The following is an 18,984-nucleotide window of genomic DNA, read 5'->3' on the forward strand; positions in this document are numbered from 1 at the left end:
AACGTAAACCTAGGCGTAATGCTATGCGTGCGATTTCCCTTTTTCCGTGCGCGTCATTGAAAGTATTAAAGAAAGCGTGGAGATAGTACTCACTCCTCCAAGGGATCGTTTAAAACAGGGCGCATAAAAAGAAACAGGACTTTTGCAAGCTAGCAGCAAGAGAACACCCAGAAGAACAATTGATGAAGGGCTCGGAGCTCTACTCGCCTAAACGAGTTACTGGAGCTCACCCCTCCCCTGGTTGGTCAGCTAGAGCTCAACTGGGAGCTGCAAGCAACCATAACCTCCAGTAGAACAATTGATGAAAACCTAGAGCCCAAGGAGACAGAGGATGACAGGGCAGATCTGGAAGGAGACTTGCCAAAGAGACTTCTAAAGGAGCCTGTGATGATTGGGCAAAAAATGAAGGGAAGACCAGCTAGAGGAGGAAGCCCTCAGAGAAGCCAAGAAGATCACGAAACTGTAGGCTGAACTGATATCTCCCAACCTCCTATGGAATTGACAGAATTGGAGGAAGAGGCACAACCTTTGATAGCCCAGTGAAACCCTAAGGGAATGACACCTCTGATAGAGGGACCTCCTAGAACAAAACGTACGCACGTACGAAATACGTGTAGCTAGCTATAACGTGTATACGTATGTGTGTGTGTGTGTGTGTGTGTGTGTGTGTACGTAAAAATGTTCTGTGAACTTTTAGTATCCTGATTGATGCAGGATGACCATGAACCTTGCCCCTAAGAATCTTCTAGAAGGTTTGAGGAAGCTTTGCAACGAAGGACATCTTGGCGAAGCTTTTCAGTCTATTGATCTTCTGTATCGGCAAGGATCTTCTATACCTACAAACGTTTTCTACTGTCTTCTGAGATGGTGCATCGACAAGCAAGACCTGGCTGCAGGCAGAGCACTGCACAGGCTCATCACGAGGTATCAGCCTCTGTCAGATGCATACATAGGGAGCCACTTTATCCGCATGTTCGCATCATGTGGGAGCTTGGGGGAGGCCAATCAAGTGTTTAGCAAACTGTCTAAACCCAATGCATTTACATGGAGTGCCATCATCTCTGCACATGTTAAGTTCCAGTGCAACAAGCAGGCTATCGTGCTGTATCATCAAATGCTGCAATCAAGGGTAAAACCAGATGGACACGTGTTTGTTGCCGTCATCAAAGCATGTGCTAGTGCAGAAGGCCTGCCATATGGAAGGCTGATTCACAAGAGGGTACTTAACAGTGGCTTGAAACCAGATGTAGTCATTGACAATGCTCTTGTTGACATGTACACGAAATGCGGGAGTGTAAAGGAGGCGCGTGGAGTGTTTGATAGCTTGCAGTTTCGAAATGTGGTGACTTGGAATGCCATGATTGCGGGTTATGCCCAGCATGGACATTGTCAGGAGGCATTTCAGCTCTTTCTAAAAATGCAGCAAGAGAGTGTTGTGCCAAACAGTATCACATTCGCAAGCATCCTGAAGGCATGCCCTAGTGCAGCATCTTTGCATGTAGGCAAACTACTGCATTTTCACATCATTGAATGTTGCTGTGAGTCAGATTCGTTTCTTGGGAGCTCTCTCACGGACATGTATGCCAAATGTGGAAGCCTACAGAATGCGCGCAAGGTCTTTGATGGCGTGTCAGTACGGACTGTGGTTACATGGACAGCCATGATTGCAGGCTATGCACAGCATGGATCTAGTGAGGAAGCCCTCAAACTTTTCCAAAAAATGCGGCAGGAGGGTACAGAACCAAACTTAGTCACGTTTGCTAGTGGTTTAAAAGCATGTGCTGGTGCAGCAGATTTAGGTTATGTCAGGTTGATGCATATTGGAATCTTTAGAAGAGGCTTTGAGTCAGATCTGGTGGTTGGAAGTGCCCTAGTTGATGTGTATTCAAAGCATGGAAGTGTTGAAGATGCACATTGTGTGTTTGAAAGACTGGGGGAAAAAATGTGGTGACGTGGAGTGCAATGATTGGTGGATATGCTCACGCTCATGGACATGGTTTGAAGGCTCTGCAACTTTTTCAGAAAATGCAAGCCAAAGGTTTAGCACCTGATACTGCCACTTTTGTGAGCGTTCTCAAAGCGTGTTCGGGCCTTGAGACCCTTGAGCATGGCAGACTCCTTCATGCCTCCATAACATAGTCACAAGGGAACGTCGTTCCAAGCTCTTGGAACGGGGGAACGCGTTCCATAGAGATAGCCGTTCCCGTTCCCGTTCCAAAATGGCACCGCAGACCATGTAAGAAATATAAGTGAACTATGTATCATGTAGAACACATCTATGCATTATCATGGCCACTACTGAGATGGTTTGAGGTTCTTTCTTTACTATGCCTCTTTCCGAAGCATTTACAGATATATAAAGTAAATTCATAAACACATTTATGCAATGATGTGGTGTTCCCGATTCCGTTCCCTTTTATTCAAGCTTTTCGTTCCCGTTCCAAACAGTCATCCGTTCCCCAAAACGTTCCCGTTCCCTTGTGACTATGCTCCATAATAGAGATTGGGTTTGAGTGTCATGAATTTGTTATAAGCAGCATTATTGATATGTATGCGAAGTGCCGGAGCATCGATGATGCACGCAAGATGTTTGACAAATTGCCACATCGGGACACGGTGACATGGAGTGCTATGATTGCTGGGTATGCCCTGCATGGGCACGATCAGGATGCCATCCAACTCTTCCACAAGATGGTAGAGGGGGCCCTGGTACCAGACACGATCACCTTTGTCAGCATTTTGAAGTCATGTTCCAATATGGCAGCTTCAGCAGAGGGCAAGCTAATCCACGCCTTCATTCTTGAAAGGCACCTTGAAGCCCATGTACATGTGGGAAACTCCCTGATTGACATGTACACCACGTGTGGGTGCATGGAGGATGGTAAAAGAGTGTTCAATGGACTGCAAATGAGGGACAGTGTGAGTTGGTCTGCAATGGTGGCAGGTTATGCCAAAAAGTACAGCTTGGCACTGAAGTATTACGAGGGCATGCAACGGGAGGGCTGGAAGCCAGATGATGTGACTTTGGTTAGCCTTCTCTCGGCCTGCAGTCGGGAGGGCCGATTAGTTGAAGGTTGCCAGCACTTTGAAGTCATGAAAAAGGAAAAAGTTGCACCTACGCTCGACCACTATAATTGTATGGTTGATCTTCTTGGCCATGCTGGACACTTGGAGGAAGCAGCTGATTTGCTTCAATGCATGCCATTTGTGTTTGATGTTGCCGGGTGGACGTCTTTGCTTAGTCACTGCAAACTACATAGCAATGTGGAAATGGGAAGGCATTGTTTTGATCATGTTGTGGCAATGGATGGCAAGAAGGCTGGTGCATACGTGCTCATGTATAACCTTTACAAGTATGCTGGGATGCAGGAAGATGCAGCCTTAGTAGAGAGGCTGAGACTATCTGCAAACGCATGGAAGAAGCCCGGACAGGCCGTTATCGAAGTCAACAATGAGGTGCATGATTTCATTGTCAGTGACAAACGTCATCCTCAAACTGAGAACATTTATGCTAAGCTAGAGACACTAAGTATGCAAATGGAGGAAGAAGGATATGGATCTCTTATGGATTCTTTACTACAACCAATGTCGAAGGCGAGCAAGAAAGATTCATTGCATGGGCACTGAGATACTGGCCTTAGCATTTGGGCATATCAGTGGGTGTCGTTCCCATTCGGTGCAGATTCCAACCTAGCAAACTCAGAACCTCCTGCGCGTCACCATCAGCTGCAGAATCTGTCCTCCCATCATCATCAACTGCAGAATCGGCTCCTCCTTTCATGACAGTCCCGTGAATGGTCATTGGTTAGCCTATTTTCCATAATAGGGCTCCTGGCTGCCACCGGTCACCCTTCTTTGGAAAACGGGCCTCCCAAGGGCCATTCGTTAGACGTTCAAGATTGTTCGGCTTGCCAGAAGGGCATATGCGCGTGACTCGTGAGTAACTTGTGTAGAATTTTGAATTACACAGAGAGTTAAGAGAACAGCGCTGTGAAGCGCGTACACAGACAGAGAACTGAATCGGTGCATTTTATTAGGCGTGGCTATTTGCTTTATACATGTTCGATGCGCCTTTTGGCTTGCATCGCTTAGTTAATTAAAAACATATTTAAAATAGAAATATTTGATGCCAGTTGTCACACGTATTTCTTCACGCCCCCTTGACAAGGGCATCCTCTTCTGTGAGAGCTCTGAGTAAGCCAACATGTTCTGAACATTCTTTGTGTTTATCAGCTGGTAGAGCTTTCGTTAGGAAGTCAGCCCACATTGTTTGTGTTGATGTATGCTCTAATTCAAGTTTCTTCGATTCCACCAATTCGCGTGTAAAATGGTACTTCAAATCCACATGCTTTGTCTTTTCTGAATGCTTTGGATTGCTGGCTAAGAAAATACATGACATGTTATCACAGAAAATTTTTAAAGATGGTTTAGGAATTAGCCTGAGTTCTTCAATGACTGATTGTAGCCATAGTCCTTCTTTGGCAGCTAATGCCACAGCTACAAACTCCGCTTCAGCTGTTGAGAGTGTCACTGAAGTTTGCCTTTTGGATTGCCAAGTGATGGCGCCCCCTGCGAGAGTAAACACAAATCCAGCAGTAGATCTGCGGGTATCTGTTTCCCCCCCCCAATCGGAGTCAGACCATCCAAGAAGAGGAATGGGTTGACTCGTAGATTGAGAAGAAAATTGGATCCCATAATTAGTAGTATGCTTGAGGTAGCGTACAACACGAATGAGTGATTTCCAATGCGCCATGCTGGGATTATGCATAAAGCGGGATAAGAGGTTGCATGCATAACAAATATCTGGTCTTGTTCCAGTAACTAAGTACCGTAATTTGCCAATGAGAGACCGGAATGGAAATTGTGACATGTATTCTTGTTCATGCACATTGGTTGGGCAATCTTTTATTGAAAATTTACATGTAACAGGGAGAGGTGTGACAGCGGGTTTGATGTCAGATAAGCCAAATTCTTTTAACATAGAACTGATGTAAGATGATTGATGTACAATAATAGTTTTATGAGTGCGGTCACGAATGATTTGCAGCCCTAAAAAATATGTCAAATTCCCTAAAATGGTGATGGGAAATGCAGATTGGAGCTCACGTAGAGCATAATCAATGACCGCGCGAGTGGAACCTAGCATGGGGATGTCATCAACATAAAGTGCCACAATCAAAAGACTGTCACGAGTGTGCCTAATGTACACATTGGGTTCAGAATTAAGTCTTTGATAGCCGTGCGAAAGCATGAAATCATTGAACCTGTGAAACCATAGGCGTGGAGATTGCTTTAAGCCATAGAGAGAGCGATGGAGTCTGCAAACAAAGCGAGGAGATGTCTTCGACTGAAAGTATGGTGGCTGCTCCATGTAGATTTCTTCAGGCAATTCACCATGAAGAAAAGCAGTTTGGACATCAAGATGAAAGAGCTCCAAGTCAAGGGCAGCAGCGAGAGCCAGCAGTAGACGAAAGGAGGACATGCGAAGAACTGGTGAAAAGGTGTCGCCATAATCGAGACCAGTAACTTGACTGAAGCCCCTAGCCACCAGACGGGCTTTATATCGAGCAACTGAACCATCAGGATGGAGTTTGCGACGCAACACCCACTTGCATGAAATAGGCTTGCGTGCGGGAGGTAGTGGAACAAGTGTCCAGGTTTTGTTTTTCTGCAGCGCGACAAGCTCATCTTGCATGGCTTGCTGCCATTGTTGTGAGTGGGGACCAGCAAGGGCCTCTTCTACAGATAAAGGGTCAGATTCACTATCATCATGCAGCTCCGGGGAAGTGAAAGTAGAGCCAATAAAGTCGTCATCAGCAAAGGAGGACACAAGATTTGCCAAAGAGGGCTCAGTTTCCTGATAGATTTCAGCCAAAGATCGAGTGCGAGGTTGTGGTTGTGGGGGTGATGAAGAGGCAGAAGTAGAAGGGGATGTGTTTGACAAAGTAGGCCATGAGCTGGGGCAATCAAAAGACGGAGGTTCGGGTGTAGAAACTGGTTGGGACTCAGTGGAGTGAGAAGCAGGGTCTTTATCCAATGTGTCCCACTGAATGGCTAGTGGTCTGTAGGTAGGTTTCTTTCGGGAGGATGAGGAGGAGCCGAGTGCTACATATGGAGGCCGTCGTGTTGAATGAGGTCCGGTAGGGTCCCAAGGAGGATTCGAGCATGAAGGTTGAGTGGATTTGCCATAATCAAGGCGGGTAAAGGAACGAGTGTGGCGGGCAGTTCCATGGCTGGCTGGGATCTGTGAGGGGACCAATGGAGTAATGGGCTGAGTTGGTGGATTTGTTTGAGGGATGAGGGGTGGATTCAAAGCAGGAGCAGGAGCAGGCGGGGCTGCAGGTAGAGGTGCAGCTGCTACAGGTGCAGGATCAGGTGGTGCGCGCCACGAAGTAGTGGACCGAGCATGAGGAGAGGAAGAAGAAGACGCAGTTGAGGGTGCAGGTAAGACAGGGAGGCGAGGTCTATCTTTCAAAAGAGAATCTTCATCGAAGACGAGACTGCGGCTGTAAAAGAACTTACGTTGAGAAGTATCATATAGCCGATAGCCTTTGATGCCATAGGGTTCACCATAGCCTACAAAAATGGCTTTGATTGCATGATCACCAAGCTTATGGCGCTGAGAGGGTGGAACATGGGCATAGGCAGTGCAACCAAAAATTCGCAAGATGGCATAATCTGGCTTTTGACCATACCATAAAGTGTATGGAATTTGGTTGATAATTCTTGTGAAAGCACGATTTTGAAGGTAGCATGCGGTCGAAACTGCTTCTTCCCAGAATGAGGGAGAGAGGTCAGCTGTCTTAAGCATGCTACGTGCCATGTTCATAAGAGAACGGTTCTTTCTTTCTGCTATGCCATTTTGCTGAGGATTGTATGGTACGGTAAGCCGTTGGCGAATACCATGCTGTTCACAATAAGATTTGAAGATATGTGATGTATATTCTCCTCCGTTGTCAGTTTGAAGGGATCGTAAGGGGAGACCTATATGATTAGTCACGATAGAATGGTAGGACTTAAAAGCATTCAATACAGTGTGTCCACTTTTGTTTGGGATGTAGGCCACACTTGTATATTTAGTGAAGTCATCTATAAAGGTGATGAAGTACCTATGGTGGGTTAGAGATATGACGGGTAATGGGCCGCACAAATCAGAATGCACAAGTTCTAGAGGATGGTGTGTTGATGTCCTACTAGATGGGTATTTTGTATTTGCTAATTTGCCATATATGCAGCCCTCACATAGATCTAAGCGGCTTCTCCTTGGTAATGCATAATGATATACAAGGTTTCGGGTGGCAATTGTTTGCATGGTGGGTAAGTTAAGGTGCCCTAGGCGATAATGCCAGATCAGCGTGCTATAGTCGGGATTTGGAGTCAGGAAGCTACTATGACATTCTTCAATGAGTTTAGAATGTCCTAAAATGTAAAGTTTCCCAATTTTGGGACCAAGAACTTCATACCGATCACCCCCAGGAAGTCTATGACGAATTGTGCAATGGTTAGCTCCAAACTCGACTTTAGTGCCATTTTCTGCAATTTGGCTAACTGAGATAAGATTCTTGGCTATGTAGGGCACATAATACACTTTGTTCACAGCCACTACATTGCCATCCGAAAGCATGATGTGTGCGGTTCCTACGCCCAAGGCTTGTTGGGTGGTATTATTACCAAAGCGAACTTCAAAGGGCTTGGTGAGGGGTTTATAATGTCTCAAGACCTCACGATGAGATGTAAGATTACATGTTGCCCCTGTGTCTAAGATCCAAGAAGTTGAAGGTACATTGTAGGGTAAAGGTTGAGACATGTGTGTGGCCATTAGGCATAAGAGTATATCCTCCTCTGAGGATTGGGTAGATGTCTCGAAGGTTTCCAAGTCGGATTCCTCATCCGAGGCGGAATTAGAGACATAGTTTGCATGGGTCTTTCGTGAACGCCCATGTTGCTTCCAGCAAGTCCTGTCATCATGACCAGTGACTTTGCAGCTATTACAGTATGGTTTAGTAAAGCGAAAAGGGTGTCTAGTATTGTTTTGTCGCTGAAATCTTGAGGATGAAGACTTGGGTCGCCAGTTTGATGAGGATGAAGTCCTGGAAAAGGAGGAGCCATTTGGGCGTCCTCGTGAGGGCATATTGCGTGAGAACATGGCGATGCTGGTAGATGATGAAGAGGTACTGGGAACTACAGTGCGGCGCATCTCATATTCCTCAAGGATTGAAGGGATAAGAATGGGCAATGTGAGGTTAGGAACATTGGTTTTGGTAGTAATGAAGGGTTGCCAACTGGGAGGCAAGGCAGCGAGCAGCAATACAGCTTGAAAGTCATCAGGGAGGACAAGACCAGAGATGATGAGGTCATCCATAGCCAAACGCCAAAGGCGAATGAATTTATCGGCCTCACCATCTTCCTCCATATGCAATGAATTTAATTTTTTATACAAATTTACCTGAGAGGCTTTGTTCTTCCGTTCGTATGTAGCAATCAAATAATCCCAGATTGACTTTGCTGTGGTGAGGGTTCGTACCGCCTGGGTCTGCGCATCTTCCATGTGGAGTAACATTTCGAGCCTTGCCTTGAGGTCCTTCGCCTTCCAATCCGCGTGTGTAGGGTCAGCAGGAGCGGGGCACACAGAGGTGCCATCAACAATAGCCATCAGATCCTGTGTTTGTAGGATCATAATCATTTTCGTCTTCCAGGGTTGAAAATTGGTATCCGTCAGCCTGTCAATCTTGTAGGAGCGGTTCCCTTGCGCCATCGGATGAGGCTGTCCGGATCAGCAACACCAGAGGGAAGGGAGCGCTGTGGCAATTCGTGGAGGGTCTGCGCACCTCTCAGCGAGATACCATGTAGAATTTTGAATTACACAGAGAGTTAAGAGAACAGCGCTGTGAAGCGCGTACACAGACAGAGAACTGAATCGGTGCATTTTATTAGGCGTGGCTATTTGCTTTATACATGTTCGATGCGCCTTTTGGCTTGCATCGCTTAGTTAATTAAAAACATATTTAAAATAGAAATATTTGATGCCAGTTGTCACACGTATTTCTTCAACTTGCAAGCTTGGATTCCCAACACCGCCCCATGGATATCACGTGAAAGCTATCAAGATCCCACAGCCTTATGGCTTCAAGCTAGTGGAGTGGCTAATGTGAGAGCTGTTCAAACGCATGCATGGTAAGGCAGAACTGGGTGACCATTGGCCAGCTGGAAGCAGCATATGCTTCCAGGGAAGGCACTATGAGATTAACGAGGTCAGATCACAACGTTTGGATGTTAATGACAATGGTGACAAGCAGTTGCAAGGGAAGTTGATTTCACGAACCAACTTGACAGTGCAAATCATTTTTCTGTCAACCCGTGACTGATTTATAGTACAAACAGGCACTGCGTAAGAAAGTGATGATCTCGAAAATGGTGTACAAGGTGAAGGGAATGGCCCTCGAGAGACCATGCTCCAAGGAAGGGCGACCAACAGCAACCAGGACCCTTTTTGAAAATAACCATGGACCATTCACGGCCTTCGTGAAGGATGGTGATTTAAGGGTCTTGCTCTCGATAGTTCAAGATTCACACGCAGTCCATGGTGTATCATTTGCAAGGTTGGGTGTGAACTTCGGTACGCACGTGTCAAGGTGGAAGTTTCGAATGAAATCCTAGCTTACATCCTGGGTTTCTCCTGTTCATATTTTCCCAGGAAAGGCGCAAGTGTGGAAGTGATCTGGCTAGAAGTTGCAAAAGCCAGGTATTCAGATTGGGAACAAGCTGCTGTACGTGTCTACAAAATCAGAAAGAGAATTGAGGTGAGCTTTAATGGACCTCTGGATGCCACTGTGGGTGTGGTAGCTTTGGGTCGAGTTAAACTATTGCTCAGGTTTTCTTCTCTAACCATGTGTGTTGCTGTACCGTGTCTACAAAAAATTGAGGTAAGCTTTAATGGAACTCTGGATGACACTATGGGTGTGGTAGCTTTGGCTCGAGTTAAACTAGCTCAGGTTTTGTTTTCTAACCATGTGTTGCAACCATGTACTTTTGCAGGGAATTTTGTGAAAAGGCCCTACATGAAAGTGTTTGATGGAGTGGTGATCAAGCTAAAGGACGCCCAGAATGCTGAAAATTGTGATGATCCGGAAAAGATTATGAGGGGTGATGTGGCTGACGTAAGTGGCAGCACCCCCGAGGACATTGAATTTTTGAAATCCAGCTAGTGACCTCCAAAATAGCCAAATTAAGGGCGGCCAAGTGCGATAAGCCGTTTGAGGTCAGCCCATTCAAATTTGATTTGAAAGAGAGGCTTCATCACAGTTGCATATACATGTTAAGGTTCAGGTAGAACCAAGGGGTAGAGGAGATAGCCTGGTTAGAGGTTGAGGTCCTCCATAGCTGCGCACATGCAGAGTGAAGGGGATGAACACAACTACCAAGAACAAGAGGATGTAACTGAATGTATTGCAATTTGAGATGTATGTACGAGAGTTGTGTATTACAATTGTGAGAGGGTCTCTTGTAAGTGGTTACAAACTGTTACAACTAATTGAAACAGACAAGTGTCCGGTGCATGTCATGTGAATGTACATGTGCATGTGAGTCATGTATGCATGGTAGGTGTAATCCATACTGTAACATTCCCCTTTATAAAACCAAGCAGTGGTGTTGCGAGGGAATGCAAATCTGCCATAATTGTATACAGTATGCATGAGTTTTATATTATCCCAGATCAAAGGGATATTGGATGATGTACAAAATGAATGAAGTTTGGATTGGAGAAGGTACCAGCAGCGGCTTCTTTATCTTCGAGTGCGGCGGTGGGCGTCTTGACTCGTTGGAGAGTCAGTGGTGACACGAGTAAGGTGGAGGAGAAGCGTTGCCATCATGTATTCCTGCCGTTTTGTGAAAGAGGAGGAACTGATTGTTGGAAAAGGCTGCGGGGCACGTGGACTCGAGCTTCGCTCGTCTGGTGAGTGCTTGGGAGATCAATGTAGAAGGCCAAGAGTAGATAGCAGTGGGTTGGAGCATCAAAGAAAGTGAAGGGTTGTGACTGGATGCAGGTGCAACACCCTCATTTTGAGTTCAACCTACATTCATAAATGGTCTTTTCTCTTCATGCTAAGCCATGCTAAGCATGGAAGTAGTTTTTGGAGCCTTAAGCAACCAAAATGTGGAGGTTCCAATAGCCTTTTTGGGACGCCTGAGTAGACCTATCTGAATAGAACATGAGCGTGGAAGCTCCTGTGAATTCTTATGCGGATCCTCAATTCACTAAAATGCAGAGGTTCCAATAGCCTTTTTGAGACGTACCAAAGTAGACCTACCTGAGTAGAACATGATCATGGAAGCTCCATTATAGATTTCCATCCATGATTAATAAAGGTGTCATTTTGTTTTCAAAGCTTTTTGGATAGACTTGCACCCGTTTATATGCAAGGTATCCATTCTTACCTTTGATTTTGTCTAACTAACAGGTGATTGAATTGTCTAGAGAGAAAATAAGTTTCCTCATTGAGACTTTTCTTTTGTGCCAATAATTTTCCCACTCCTTTTTACACATCTTGAAGAAAATTTGCATTGGAGAAGTATTTATATTTTGGTAACCCTTAACATTTTTGGGTCCTCTTAGGCTACCAAATTAGGGCTGGGTTTTTTAGATTAGAAGCCTGTGGCAATTTTAGAGGACTTCTTAGTAGGATTCGTTAGTCACATTTAACCACCACATCATCACACCAGCAAAAATATCCTCTCTTTTTGCGAGAGATGGTACAAAATTCAGCTTGCTCAATGAGCTTTTTTTAGGGCCGGGGTTTGAACTCGAGTCCTTATTTTCACGCCACACCAGCTCAGCCCAACACATGTACCATCACATAGCAAACCTTGTGGGTGATTTTCTTCCACATTTTCTTTAGTCAGCCCTTAGTCTAAATCCATTCAAATGATTTAGAAAGTGAACTTACTTTAATGTAATTAGCATGACTTGATTGGTTTTATGAGCTATCTTGCATAGTCTCAACCATCAAAGTTTCACCTTGCTTCCATGGGGTCCCATTTGGAGCTAGCAAAACCACATCCACTACCTCAAACAAGAAAATTTTACCTTTTTGATCACACCATACCTTTCGGTATCTTTTAATAGCATCAACTTGCCACATCCTGATCAAGCAAGACTTTAAAATAGTCCTTGGCTTACAAGCTTCTTTCTGTGTTACAAATAAAGTCAAAGGACTTCCCCATTCCTCAGGAAGCACATTGGTAGGACACATTTAGTACATAACACTTTCTTACAAAAGATAAGATTGAATTACAAGAAGTGGACATGGGCATCGTACAAAATAATCTACCAAAGTGGTTATCCTACCCCTTTTCCTAAAGGTGATGTTGTCTTTGGCTTACCATTAGCTATTGTTGTGGATGTCTCTCAATCATAATGCTCAAGGAGAGAATCTTGGGAGGGCCATTGGTTGGTGCATCAAAGAAGCATATGATGGCCAAAACATAGTATATGGCATGTCTTCAAGAGTAATGACTTTTACCTTCTCATAATATTGTAGTTGTGGGAAGTTAGAACCTTGATTCATGCCAAAATATAATTTTTCATAGCCCCCCTAGGAGAGGAGCTCAAGGGATCTAGTGCACTGAAGAAGGGTGCCAACATGGCTTCAAAAGTAATGATGTAATGATGGCCATTACCCACCAGCATGGCTTCAATGATGCATGGCCCCCATAGGAGAGGAGCTCAAGGGAGCCACTAGCTACTGCATTGAAGAAAGGCGTATGATGGTCAATACCCACCAACATGGCTTCAAAAAGTAAAGATGCACTGCCCAAGCCAATGCCCACCAGCATGGCTTCAAAAAGTAATGATGCAATGCCCAAGCCAATGCCCAAACCACCAACATGCCTTCAAAAGTAATGATGTGCATTGCCCGTGCATGAATTTTACGTCATTACACTCTAAGAAATTGGGACCTTGATTCATGTCAAAAGCTAATTTGTGTTAGTAATAACTACTGCATCTAGGATGTTGCATATTACTTGCTGACAAAGTTACTTCATGCATGAGAGCATGTCCTTGCAAGAGAGAGGATGTGGCCATATTGCTTGTTAACGAAGTTCTTCATGCATGTGAGCATGTCCTTGCAAGAAGAGAGAGGTCACAGGCCCTAGTTTTGGCTAGTCCCACTTGTTATATTTTTGCCAAGTCCTTCATTGGCATATAATAAGGATATATCCTTTGTGGGCAAGGTGCTTTATAGTAAACTACCCAGTATTTTGGATCTTTGAGGTACTTCACCCTCCATTGTGGTTGTAAGCCCAAGTCATGACACGTTGTTGTCCCCCTAGACACAGCCTCCACATGTAGGGTTCTGTTGACAACCCTTATTTCTACAAGATCAAAGGTTGTGTGGGAATCCATGAAATAATTTTCATGAAGCATAAGCTCCCATGAGTGCAATGCATTCATGAGTTGATCTTCATGGATTAGCATGATTAACATTCTCGCATTTAGTTCCTCGTCTTTTGGTATGGTTCATGTAGAAGCAACCATACCGAAAGACGAGTTCAATTTGAACTTAAGACTCTATGGTCTCCCATGAAGAAGGGAGAATGTGAAAAGGAAGGATAGCTGGAAAGCCAATCGGGGTTGGAAAAGTATCAGTAGCCTAAGTGGGTTTGGGATCTCCAGGTGGCTAAGATGGTGGGGTGGGACTTGATGGTGGGGGTGGTACATCAAAGCTGGGCTAATCTATAAGAGGGTTGATATTTGAGCTGCTCATGAGGAGGAATTGTTGGCTAGTTTCTCTGAACCATCTCCATCCGTGTCATCACACTAGCAACCATTCTCTCCTAAGAATTACATCTGCGGTTGACATAAGCATCACTTGAAAATTCAAAAGTGCTTCATACTCTTGAATCTTTATCCCAACTTGGTTTACCACAGTATCCCGCTCATCTTTATCATAGCCATTGGCTAATGATACTATATACTTATGAGAACTTGGTACTTCAGGCAACTTAAGTTTCTTAACCAAGTTGTAATTTAAAAAGTTATGTGTGGCCGTATCATCTATGAGGATTCAAACTTTTTTATTCTTAATATTTTCATGCACTCGAACCAAATGATGTGGTCCAAATGTTGGTTCCCACGTAGATTTTGCCACCATACAACAATGCTTTTCATCACAATGACAAACCTCGACCGAGTTATATTTAGGAGAATCCTTAAGTATCAACACTTGAATGGTGTGCACTAATTTTCCTTTAGGTTTATTATTACCATTCCTAGTAAGTTCTTGTTCTTGGGACTTAGAATAATGCTTTTTATCATGTCTCGCATTATTACTATTCCTAGTAAGTTCTTGTCCTTAGGACTTAGAATAATGCTTTTTTAAGACAAGAGAGAAATAAAGTTTTTCTTTAACCGCTCTCTAAAAATCTTGCTTTTTTAGAAACTTACTAGTATTGGATTTTTGTTTTTGTTTTTGTTTTTGTTTTTAAAGATTCTTCCTTTTTAAAGAAAAAACCCTTTCTTTTTTAAGAGCCAAAATTTTCTCCATGAGGTTTGTATGGAAAAAATTTATATTTTTCTTTATGATTACAATTACCCATGATATCGTCAAAATTTTTTACAAATCTTATAGCCTCATCTAAGTTTTTTGGCTCTTTGGAGTGAACTTTCTTCTTGTACTCCCTTTTTAGGCCTATAATGAAGCCTCTTAATTTTTTAAAATTATACTTAATTTTTCAGACAAATTCTCTATATCAAGCTATATATTGAGTGAGATTTAAATTCTTTTGTGCCATAGAACAATTATTCGTATCCTCCAAATTTTGATCTTTTTCATTTTTAGGAAGATATTCCTTTAAGAATAATTCCTTGAATGAATCCCAAGAATCAGGTGCTTGCCTACCTTTCGCTAAACTCATCCACCACTTATAAGCTTTGCCTTGTAAGAATAAGCTGGGCAGTTGTGATCAGGCACATTTCTTAAAAGATGCAAATCTTGCCATTTTTGTTAAAAAAAATTTGGACTGCATCTTTATTTCTCTCCTCCACTAAAAGTGAGTGCCTTTAAATCTTTGAATACCATACCATGGTCTCTTGTTTTGGGACCCTCTTCAATTATGGTTTCATTCAATCCTTTTTTTAGAGTTTTTTTTCTTCCCTTAACCAATGTTACTTTTAGATATTTCTTTACTCCCAATCCTTCCCCTCTCATCAAGGAGCTAAGAAGACCCATCATTTTCTCAAGTTTGTTTTCTATATTAGAGATTTTTTCTTTCATCTCCTTCATTTCCATATCCTCATAATCATTAAATTCTAAATCCTACATATCTATTTCATTTGGTTTTGTAATATCCTCTTCTATATGGAAAGAGGACATTAGGTTTTTCCCCTTCTCACCATTTTCATTCTTGAAAGATCCCTGTCCCCTCCCCGCGCAACGAATCTTGGGTGCTAGCAGCGGAAGTAACACTTCTTGCGTAGGGCAGGGTCCTTCACTCGAGGCCTCGCCCACGTATATCCGGACAAGAGACTAATCCCTCGGTTCTTCCAAAACCAAACCCGAAAAAACTTCCCTCGCCCGAAAAGCACGGGCGATTCCTTCAGGATATTTTTACTCTAAAGTAGTCAAGAGTCTTAACTAACTGAACTGATCTGACTAAACCCGTAAGTTCCCATAGTCAGATCAAGGAAAAGACTTGCACTTGGATCATAGAGACCAACACTTTTTTCCTCATTGAGAGGCACAGCCGTTGATTCTTCCATAGAACAATTTTTATCTGCCAGTGATGATTTACTTCTTCTATCGTACCATAACAGAATTGAGTCTCATATTAGGGATCCATCAGTCCAGCCTAAGTCCTGTGGGTTAGCCAACCGCCCAACCACTATACTGATGGGATCCATTTAAGAATTTGGTTAAGGAGGATGTCCATGCAGATGGTACAGGCATTCTACATATGGTGATTTTGTTGAGGATCTATGTGGTTATCTTTACATGGATGGTTCAGCATTGCTTTCTCACGGAATGACGTATGTGGGGACTTGATTGAGTTCCCTACATTTGTGAGCAGAGATGACTATGTACCTGAGGATGGGTATCATCAGTGGTAGTGATGATGATCATCATGTTGATGATGATATTGATGTTGACACATATACACATGGTGATGGTCATACACACACGTGATGACTGATGTATCACACCCACATACCTATGATGATGTATCATGCACACATACACATGATGATATAGATGTATCGCACACACATACACATGATGATAGTGATACACATGCACATGTTGCCATCGACACATATGCACATGATGACAATGTATGTGTTAGTGATAGTGAGAGTGATGTGTGTGAGTCAGATCATGTGGGCGCATGATCTTGATGGGAGGGATGGTAACGAGCATTCCGAGCATTGTGATTGTTGATACGCCTATGTGTACCTACCTTCCAACGGATCATAGTAGTGATGCATAAGACTGTCATGGGGATTAGCTCTTGATTAGTGATGCATCCATTGCACTGTGTGAGATTCGGGATGATGATACTTCACATGTTGATGAGAGCAAATCATAGACCATGAGGAGCATATACCCAAGGTTCTAGTATTAGATGTGTTGGACTACTCCTCTAGAGTTGTCACATGTGGAGATATTTCATATATATACGACCAATACTCCTAGTTTTCATAGCATTCCTAGCAGCATTCGTGTGGATCGAGTTGTTGTGATTGAGCAGTCAGTGATAGTGCATGAGAGTAGTGATGAGTATATAGAGGTGATACATCATAGGAGTATGCATATCGATCATATTTTTAGCATATCCTATGACATTGACCTCGAGAGATTTACATTTGATCTAGGTATTTTCTTAGATCCAGTGTTATTGGAAATTGATTTATTATGGGATTAGGTCATATAGGGACACCAGTAGAGATTGTCTATACTTTTGGGGATGACCTTAGTGGCCTTGGAGATTCCATTGATAGTGAGTTGGTTGATACCACTTATCTCTCTTGTGTAGACGCTTTGTCAGTGCTTAGTGATAATCTTTATGATGATCCAACTTTTATCTTAGAGAGATACACATATATAGAGTGTGTTGCACATGGAGATATTGTGGATGGGTCAGGTCATACTCATACATACATTGATATGGTGGATCATGCCTTCGACTTTGCGAGTGGTGCTACATGTGACGGTGCCATGAGTTCACATTTGACTCTACATGAGGCCGACCTTGAGCTATGTTCATTCAGCTCCTACAGATGTCGACATAATCTTGTTTTCTTTGGGGCCAGGACATTTACTTTTGGATGTAGTATATGTCATTTGGGATGCATGGTTTCTAATTATATGGTGCATTATGTGGATTTACATGCATCACATCCAGATTCTCACTTGAGAAGTTATTTGAATCATGGATTTGATGATATTTCTAGTTGTTATTTCACTTTGGATGAGGAGCTTGGATACTTCCTTTTTGATCCAGGTGGTCACACATTCATTCCATAATTAGATGGTCTACATTTTGGATATCCATTTGACCCAGGCGGAGTTATAGCGAGCTACGTCATCATCGACTTGGGTGTCTATCCATTTGATCCAAGAGGATTGGCCGGCCACAACACTAACATTGGCTCTCACAGTATCCATTCAATCTAGGAGGTTTGAGAGTCATTACTTTGGAGCCTATATGGATTGGATTTACATTCCATATATGTGGTCACACTTGTGTGGATTACCTCATCTTCGGGGTGATACTAGTATCTTTTCCATTTGATCCTTTAGGATACTCGACTAGCTTCATCATCGACAGTGGTTCCTTATCCTCTCCACTTGCACCAGATTATCGATAGACCATTGCCTTGGATTTCCTTTCGATCCAGGCAGTTGCATAGATAGCCTCATCAGAGTCCTTCATCCTTTTCATTTGACCCTAGGGGTCATATGATTCATGTATGGGTCTTCTGCTACATCGATATTCCGCCATGGATGTGAGTTTTTTAGCTTTTGTACATAGCCACTTAAATATGTCTTTTCTTTGGGCATGACCACCCGTTGATTTTGAGGACAAAATCATTATAGGAGGGGATGGTTTGTAATGAAAAAACACCTTTAGTTTAGGTCTAGAACCTTGGTCATGGGCTCAAGTATAAAAGGGGGCTCATGGACTATCATTGTACCTTTTTGACACCTTTACACTTTTTGATATCTTTTAACATTAGTCATCTCATGACTCTTGGAGCCTCATGGCTTTCAACCTAGGCCTATGGAAGGCTGATTCTTTCCTCTTGGTGGGAGGTTAACTCACTTAGACATCATAGCCATTGTATGAGATTGTCCTTAATCTTGTATTAATCCATGATGATTTGTCCCTAATTTGAGCTTTATGATTCACTCCATTCCACCTACCGCCTTAATGGTGGATCATATCACCATGCCCTTTATTTCTTAGAGTTTATCGATGTCGAGTGGGCTATTGACAAGGACATTTATCTTGTGTTGTAGGGATCGAGTATTTGTCTTCTAGGTGATGGACCATGTGGGCTAGATGCCATCCATGGTGGTGATGAAATGGTATGGGAAAAGGCAAGTGTGTGTAGATGTATATAGCTACTATGAAGGTGCAATGAGTGATAGGCTGATCTTAAGCATACAATCATGTTGTAGAATAGTTAGGGTTTCACAAACATGTGGGTGTGTTCTATTTGTTACATGTAGAGTGTAGAAGAAGATGAAAGTGATATTAGGGTTGTAGAGGGTGAAAAAACTATGGATACAAAGGAAAAAAAGGTGTGAAGGTGCAAAATAGACTTAAATCACAATTAGGGAGATGTGTGGATTTGTAATGTGCAAGAAAGGTCAAAAAGGTGCAAAGAAAGAAAAAAACACAAACTTTTTTGCATGCATGGGGAAATAGAAAAGTTCCTATCTTTTCATAGTGGTGGTGATGCTCATACGACATGAACATAGG

At 43.1% G+C, this 18,984-nt stretch overlaps 1 protein-coding gene and 1 pseudogene across 3 annotated transcripts; both read left to right on the forward strand.

Annotated features, from left to right (window-relative positions):
- Positions 1-565: 565 nt before the first annotated feature.
- LOC147638286 (pentatricopeptide repeat-containing protein At2g33680-like) lies at positions 566-4,015 on the forward strand (annotated as a pseudogene). Its single transcript, XR_015265834.1, has 2 exons — positions 566-2,125; positions 2,486-4,015. The product of XR_015265834.1 is annotated as a pentatricopeptide repeat-containing protein At2g33680-like (transcript).
- A 5,148-nt stretch (positions 4,016-9,163) lies between these two features.
- LOC147638287 (uncharacterized) lies at positions 9,164-11,386 on the forward strand. Of its 2 annotated transcripts, none has more exons than XM_086798189.1 (3): positions 9,164-9,599; positions 9,695-9,923; positions 10,036-11,386. In XM_086798189.1, the coding sequence occupies exons 1-3, from the start codon at positions 9,400-9,402 to the stop codon at positions 10,045-10,047; spliced, it is 441 nt and encodes a 146-aa protein (XP_086654315.1). In that variant the 5' UTR covers positions 9,164-9,399; the 3' UTR covers positions 10,048-11,386. The 2 variants fall into 2 exon arrangements, with proteins under 2 accessions (XP_086654315.1, XP_086654316.1); XM_086798190.1 differs by having other exon boundaries at positions 9,166-9,599; positions 9,695-9,800.
- Positions 11,387-18,984: the final 7,598 nt, after the last annotated feature.

The sequence above is a fragment of the Cibotium barometz genome, chromosome 5, assembly GCF_041138505.1.
Source record: "Cibotium barometz isolate CiBa-2024 chromosome 5, ASM4113850v1, whole genome shotgun sequence".
Taxonomy (NCBI): Eukaryota; Viridiplantae; Streptophyta; class Polypodiopsida; order Cyatheales; family Cibotiaceae; genus Cibotium; species Cibotium barometz.

What these genes read in the sequence shown, in the direction of transcription:
- LOC147638287 (XM_086798189.1), top strand. Translation starts at nt 9,400, where the DNA reads ATGATCTCGAAAATGGTGTACAAGGTGAAGGGAATGGCCCTCGAGAGA. An exon ending in CATGGTGTATCATTTGCAAG is followed by an intron (nt 9,600 to 9,694) that starts GTTGGGTGTGAA and finishes ATATTTTCCCAG; the next exon opens with GAAAGGCGCAAGTGTGGAAG.